Source organism: Cavia porcellus, unplaced genomic scaffold, assembly GCF_034190915.1.
Source record: "Cavia porcellus strain 051 isolate PalLab524CR breed Dunkin Hartley unplaced genomic scaffold, mCavPor4.1 scaffold_3, whole genome shotgun sequence".
NCBI classification, from domain to species: domain Eukaryota; kingdom Metazoa; phylum Chordata; class Mammalia; order Rodentia; family Caviidae; genus Cavia; species Cavia porcellus.
In genome coordinates this window covers 114,883,872-114,891,594 of record NW_026947486.1, presented here as the reverse complement: position 1 = coordinate 114,891,594, position 7,723 = coordinate 114,883,872, and the positions used below count along the sequence as shown (strand labels likewise).

Here is a 7,723-nt window from a genome sequence, read left to right as displayed (position 1 = left end):
TTTGACCTGCGCAAGGAAAATACCCAGGTGCGACACCCTTGAGCCTCTGGTCCCTCTTAAGGGCAAAACCAGAGTGAGCAGCAGCCTTGAAGGCCGCAGCCCCGCGCCTACTCTGACAGTCCGACAGCTGGTCAGGGAGGAGAGGCTGCTTCTCCTCCTCCTCCAGTGCCCACAGCCACCAGCGGAGGAGACAGAGGAGGGACTGCACTGCACACCGCAGGGGACAGGTCTCCGGGCAAAAGGAAAGGCGCTGCCACCAGAGTTTAAGGTCATGCCCCTCCCTTGCTGCTGCCCCAAGGAATGTGCAGACGGAAACTGCTGGAAGGAGAAGGCTTGCTCATTGCTAGCTTTGAGGCGGAGAGAGGGGACGAATCGCTCTGCCCTGCTCAGGTGTGGGAGGGCTTCATGGCCGGAGGGAAGGACACACGGAGACCGGGCCTGGGCGGCTGTATGCTGCCGCCTTCTCTGGAGCACACAGTGTCTGTTCCTCTGGCCCTCTAAATGCAGCAGTTCAGGCTGGCTTTTATGACCTGGCCATCAAAGCGCCCTGAGAACAGGGTCAGATCAAAGGGATACTGTAGTGTCCCAGGCTGAGTGCTAATTCAAACAGCAGGAGAGGTATAGAAACACCAGGGAGAGGGTAAGATGTTGGGATGCGCCTAGAGCGCTAAGGCTCTTCCTTGGGGAGAGACTCCTACCAGTATCTGCCAGGTTAACAGCGCCTCTTGGACCTCGGGGCTCAACACAGAAGCCGTACAGAAATAACCAGCATTTGGTGGTTGTTGGTGGTGCTTGGCTGGTTGGTACCGGGAGTGGAACTGATGACCTGGCAGGCAGACTCCGAGCTGCTGAGCTACATCCCCGGCCCCAGCCTCTGTTTTACACTCTTTTAAACCGATCTCCTTTAAAGTGTTACTGGGGCTGGGGTGCTGCAGCTCCTTCTGGAGGTGGTTTCCAGGCTATTTCTGTCCTGAACAAATAATCGGTCAAGGCAATGAAAAACGTAGTGAGGTTTTACACTCCCCAAAGGTAAGGACACAAAAGTGCTGGCAGGGCGATCTGGGCCAGTTCTACGGAGGAAAAGCAGCGCCCTCTACAGGCCCGGCGAGGATCCCGGCGAAGGAGAACACGGCGAGGGGCCCGGAGCTCCAGGGCCGCAGTCTGCGGGGTCCGCTCCCGCCCGCTGACCTCAGGCCTCCCAGGGCCGGCCCCTCGGCTGGCCAGCACACAGCCGGCCTCTTCGCGCTTCCACACCTGACTCTGCAGGCGCCGCTGCCAGCCGACCTCGTAACTCTGTACAGATTTGCACATCTTGCATGAAATCTGTTTTTCTGGCACGCGCGCCCGACTCAAGCCTTGGTGGAGCCCGGCAACTCCTCCTCCAGCTCACGGGGCGCTTTCTTCCTCTGGTGACCTCCACTTCCTCACGGCTTCCCGGGCGACGCCCTCTGTCTGAAGCTGTGTGCTCATCTGCTGGGCTGTGCACTGCCCTCACCCAGCCTGGCTAGGGATCACAGCAGGGCTCCTCTCCTCCGTCTCCCCTCCAGCTTGTGCCGAGAAAGATTTCTTTCTCTTCGATTCTCTGCAGGTTGACTTTGACGGGCCTAGACCCGTGCAGAAGTCCTGGGTTCTACAAGGCTTGGGGTTTTTGACCTTGCTGGATGTATGATTCCTGACTATAGCAACCTCGGTAACCTCAGGCATTCCGGTTCCAAATGTGTCTTCTGTTCTTCCTTCCATTCTTCCCTGTTGGTATTCTCTGTATGCCGCATTGTACTGTCCGTTCATGGTTCATGTCCCGCGGCTCGTGCGCGTTCTGACCCACCCTTTCCTCTCCCCTGCAGACTCAGCGTGGGGATGTTCTCCCGACATTCCTCAGGCTCGCTCCCTGTTCCCTCAGCCTCGTCCTGACTGCAGTTTCCCGGGGCCCCACCAGAGGCACTGTTCCCGTCCATCCCCATGACCACTTCCTCCAAGAGGCTGACGAAATGACGGTCCATTCAGCCTGTGAACTCATCTAAGGACTAATCCACTTGATGAGGTCCGCCCTCACGCCCGGGTACCTGTCTCAGTCCCACCTCTGAAAACTGGCGCCTCAGGCATCGAGCTCTCAGGACACCAGTGTTTGGGGGAACACTTCACATATAAACCCTAACATTCCAGCACCGGCCCTCGAAGGCTTTTATCCATTCCACAGTGCAAAGTGGATTTAGTCCATCTGCACAGGCCTCTAAAGTCTCAACAATTTCAGCTTTACACAGAGTCCAGGTTCAGCTTCGCTTCTGAGCATCAAGGCATCTCCTAGTTTCAACACAGAAAAACATTTTTAAAAAGTTACCACAGGTGCATGACACAATGCCCGGTGGAGACATTCCCAGTCCCAAAGCGGGGAATAGGGAACAGAAAGGAATTGCACCAAAGCAAGACTAAAACCCAGTGGTACAAGCATCGACCCCATGACTGTTGCCCGTCTCCAAAGCACATGGTGCTGAAAGGTGAGCCCCACCCGGCCGTGGCTTTGCTGTTTGCAGCCCCCTGGCCTCTCCCTGGGGCCGGATTCACTGGACCCTGGATGCTTGTGGTTTTCCTCTGCAGATGTGTCACAGTCCTGGCATGTCCAGCTCCCCAGAGATTCCATCGTGCAGCTCTGCGCCTCAGTCTCACAACTTCAAACACTGCCCTCTCAGGGGCTCCCGGAAGTGTTTCCGCCCTGTCACATGTTGCCTGGCCTTCTGCGCCTTCCTTTGAAACCTCAGAAGCATCTCCATGACCTGGTAACTCTGGATGAGATGCTGAATGTCTCCCAAAGGTTCATTTTCACAATGTTGGCCTCTAGTGTCTTAGCCATGTCCTTTGTCACTAGGACAAAATACCTGCTAGCAACCAGTTAAGGCTAGAAAGGTTTATTTTGGCCCACAGCATGTAGAGGTCTCAGTCCATAGCCAGCAGGCACCAAGGCAGGGCCGCTCACAGAGAACAGCTGCTCGAGGCTTGGTGGACAGAAAGCAGAGACATCAAGAGAGGAGCTGGGGAGGGAGGGAGGGAGGGAAAGCTTCCTGGACCCCACCTCTTCCACCGGGACCCCACCTTGGAACAGCAAGTGAGGACAACGCTGCTCAAAGCCCTACCTCTGAGTGCTCGAGGGTCCTGGAGGACACGCGGGTGTAAATGGTGACATCCAAGGGGGCGCTCTGGGAGGTGGAGCCCAGTGAGCTGTCGGTAGGTCCTTAGACAACAGCAAGCCTGGCCCTGATGGGACTGTGGGAGCCCAGCCCAATATGCGTCTTGCTCTTCCTCCAGGCTTGCATTGTCCATGCTTTGCTCGGCCACCCCCGGGGCCTGATGAGCCCCGCTCCCGAGGCATGGAGACACAGAGTCCTCTGATCTTACACCGCACCTTCCAGAAGCATGAGCTGAGTAAACCTTGAAATCTTTCTTCTCACAAATGTAATTCTTTTGGAGATTTCAAGTGTAGCAACATGAAGATGGTTAATACAGCAACAAAATGCAATCCTAGGTTTTAAGAAATCACCTCAGGCAAAGACAGCATGTACCGGAAGGTCAATGGCCATTTAACCGAAAATGCTGGCCATTTCCCCTCCAGGGATCCACGACTGCCTCTGCTTCACAGCTAGGCTCATAGCAGAGCGTGCACTTTCTGGTGAAACTTTGTGGTTGAGCGACTCGTTCGGCACTTGTTTAAAAGCATTGTGACGGTGAAGGAAGCCCAAATCCAGACACGAGGGAGGATATGATTAAGCATTAGAGGACCCTCGGACTGAAAAGCGCCTGACCAGAGACCCTTTCAAACCCTCAGTGCGCGACCCATCCAGAAACAGAGGCCCACATCAAGGAGGGCTAAGGGTGCTGGGGGAGTAGGTGGATGAGACCAAAGCAAAAGGAGCGGGGGAGGGGAGGACAGAACGGGGTGGGGGTACCCACTAAGGCTGGGCTAGGCCAGCCTGCCTGGGCAGCACGGTCCCCCAGCAGCCCAACTGACCCAGGCAGGCTTGCCCATGCCCAAGCTAACCCTCCCTGGGGCCTGGTGAATCAGAGAGGGCTGCCCCGGCCCCCCTAACCTCAGAAATGGGAGAGGGGATGGGCCCTGCTGCTCACTATACCCAGGGGCTGGCCACATGACACCATGCACTTGTCCCAGAAAAGAAAGTCTTTCCTGATAATTTGATCCAGGCCTTCATACACCTGAAAAAGGGGGAAACCTGCTGCCCTGCCCCCCACTCCCACCCAACACACGCACATACACTTGCCCTGCACCCCTTTCCAGATGGACTGAGCCACCTTTGTGACATCACATGATTCTGCAGACAGTCACCCAGTACTGAAGCCCTAGTGCCCTATGGGTGGTACGGGGCAGTCTGGACTCCACAGGACAGGGCTAATTCCCTTGAATACAGAAGGCCCCTGATGTCCCAGTAGTGCCATGGACAGTTTAATTAACAAAGCCAATTTCGAGGCTATGCTAGACCCGGCTGCCGGTCAGGAGCAAGCGAGGGCAGTCCCGCCTCAGCCTCTACCTGGACACAACGAGGGCTCCAGGGAGGTCTCAGGAAGGGGCAGGGACTTCGGCAGGTGCCAAGGTCCAGGTTCCCTGGAGCTGCAGCTACCAGAGAGCCCGAAGCAGCCCGAGGCCATCGAGGAAGGTGGCGCCAGCACTGCTGCGCTCTCGTTCCCCAGGAAGCTGTGGAGCGTGGTGGAGAACGAGGCCTTCAAGTCCGTAGGCTGGAACGAGGATGGGGACGCCGTGGTCATTCAGGTGAACCTCTTCCAGAGGGAGATGCTTGACCAGAGAGACCCACAGAGGATTTTTGAAGCAGACGACCTGAAGAGTTTCACTGACCAACTTCGTCTGTATGGCTTCAGACAGATCCGTGCACCAGGCTCCCAGGCTCAGCCCTGGGGGGCCGAGAGGATGATGGTAAAGTAGAAAGTGGGTCCCTACTTCTCCCCCCCTGCCGCCCACAGCACCCCGATCAAGCCAGTGTTCTGCAAGGGCTGAATCTCCAAGGCTGAATCTTTTAGGGTTAGACATTGTGTACCAAGGGACGAAAGATAAAGGCTGAGGGCACAGCCACTGTCACACAGATGCACCACCACTACAGTAAAGCCTCGGAGGATGAGTGAGCTGTTCTGTGAGTGTTCTGCAAGATGAGCAAACATTTCTAGTAAGGTTCAACTGAGTAAGTGAGCGGTGTCTAGAATGTCACATGACCACAATTGAGCCAATGGTGGTCGTGACCCGAGTCACCCTCTCTCTCTCTCCCTCTCCCGGTCTCATTGTGAGCAACTGTCTCCCAAAAGCAAGTGGTTATGGAGGAGATCTCTGCATCTCTGCATTGAAGGAGGACAAGAGGTGGAACAGTGCCCCACCTCAAATGACATTAGCGAGATGCGTCAAATGTGGGAAACACTGCAAACTTTTGTAGAAAACCACCCCCCAAGTAAGGCTTTAGCAGTGCAAGTAATGAATCGGTTTCATGACAATGCCATGTCACATTTCCATGAAACCTTCAAAAGCAGGCAAAAGCAAATGTCATTGGGTAGGTGTTAAAGTTGCATGAAAAAGAGATTCGGCTGCACCAGTAGATGGCAGCAGTTCTGATGGTGACAGCGAAAGTCGCCCTGCACAAGAGCCCTCCTCTCTCATCTCCCTCACCCCAGCCACAAAGGTCTGCAAAGCTAAGTGTAGGTTCACTTACTTTTCTTTACATTTTGTACTTTATTATTTTCTTTTGCATTATAGTACCATAATCATTCTGCATGAATATTTTTGCATCCTGGAATGAACCATCTGAGTTTCTATTAATTTCTAATGGGGAAATTTGCTTTGCTATGAAAGTGTTTCGGATTGCAAGCATGTTTCCAGAAGGTGTTATGCCTGCAAACCAAGTTTTACTACATCTTTAGGAAGTCATCTTGTAGGGTACAGTGACCCCTGCCAGCAATAAGTTATGTTCCCTATTGCTAAAAGGTAACAGTTATCAGTCTTGGGGGTGGGGGTGCATTTTGTTCCAGTATGGCTGAAATACTCTGTTTGGTTTCAGACGTACCACAACTCCAACTTTCAGAGAGGCAAGCCCGAGCTCCTTGAGAACATTTGGAGGAAAGGAGACCTCCGAAACCCTGCTTGGCAAGGAACCTGCAAACCGATTCTACTGAGGAAGCCCGCCTGGCAAGTAATAGATGATCCGAAGAAGGAAAGGAAGCCGGTAGCCACCAGACACTCCCCACGATTCCCCAAGGCATGGAGGAAGGCACGGAAGGAGGCCTCCCTAGCGAGGGGCAGCAGAGGCCAGAAGCCCACGGTGTACTCCGGCGTGTGGGCTATGAAAAGTATCACAGCAGGGCAAGGCATGAGCACCCCGTCACCTCAGGCGCCAAGGGGCTGCAGTGGGGAGGGCACCCCTAGGCATGCCACGTCCACAGCTCCAGGTGCCGACGCAGTGACAGGCGAGGACACGGAGGCCAGCAGCTCCTCGGCTTACCGCAATCACTGCGCTCTGATGACTCTCTACAACACCTGCTATTCCATCGCGCTGACCGCCCTCTCCGCCAAGACCCCAGATGAGCAGTCTGACGAGGAGGAGCAGGAGGGCTCCTCAGACTACAAGACCGTGCTGTGTGAGCGGGTGAGGGACATGCCACCGCAGTGAGCTCACCTGCTGGTGACGCCAGGCGACGCCATTCCCAGGAGGCTACCTGCCTCCAGTCTTAATAAAGAGGAGCTGTGCCCTGCGGGGAAATAAAGGATAGACCTTAGAGCCCCACTCGTGTTCTTTCTAACCCTCCACACTCGTCATGCGTCACGGCTGAGACACACTGTGGTCCGTGCTGTCCTCTTCCTCCTGAAGCAGCGGCACTGTCCCGGCTCTGCACGGGATTCTGCTGGCCAGTTTGGAGGATGAGGCCAGATCTGGTCCTCTGAGAGCCGGCTGCCGACCTGGGGGTTCTGCAGTGCACTATTCAGCTGCTATGTGGGGGTGGAGATGCATACTACTGGGCACCCCACATCCTTTTTCATTCTGAGACAGCATCATGCTAAATTGCTGAGGCTAGGCCCCAGCTTGCAATCCTCCCGCCTCGGCCTCCTGCAGTGCTGGGATCTGGGGAGGGCACCACCACATCCAGCTGATTAAGGCATCTTGAAACAGGAGATTCTTTCCTTGTGGCTCCCCTGTCCAGGATGCTGCTGGAAGTTCCCACCCAGTAGCTGAGCTTCCCGGGCCCCACATCCCACATCCCCGCAGAGGCACCCCTCTAAGCCAGGCTGGCCCCCCACCAGGGGCGGTCAGCTACCACCTCAGCTTCTCACTAGCCGGTCATTCCAGGACTCCACAAGGGAAAAATCCCTAATATTCACGCCAACCAGCAGAAAGCATTCCTAATGCTGCAGGCAGTAGAAACTGTTGAGAACCTGACAAAGAACATGGTCTATCTCTCCTCCAGACAGCTGTGCGCTATCACAGCAGTGCGTAGGACCACTTGTCAGACACCAAGTAGCTGCGTGACACACAGGCTTCATGGCCCCAGGGACACTTTCTCTAGGGATGAAGGTAAAGCAAAAGGTCAGGTGGCTGCTCCCATTCTGTCTGATATTCCGCCCACCCTGAAGCGTCAGGTAAATCAAGTCACTCACCAGCAAAATTCAGCACCTGGTCTCAGACCACCCGCAACTTCTCCCTGACACCACTCAAATGTTTCCTGA

The 7,723-nt window shown here is 55.2% G+C and overlaps 1 protein-coding gene across 1 annotated transcript; it reads left to right on the top strand.

Annotated features, from left to right (window-relative positions):
* The first annotated feature begins 4,441 nt into the window (after positions 1-4,441).
* On the top strand, positions 4,442-6,671 carry LOC111755335 (heat shock transcription factor, X-linked member 4-like). The gene is made up of 2 exons (XM_023562672.1): positions 4,442-4,936; positions 6,063-6,671. The coding sequence occupies exons 1-2, from the start codon at positions 4,442-4,444 to the stop codon at positions 6,669-6,671; spliced, it is 1,104 nt and encodes a 367-aa protein (XP_023418440.1).
* Positions 6,672-7,723: the final 1,052 nt, after the last annotated feature.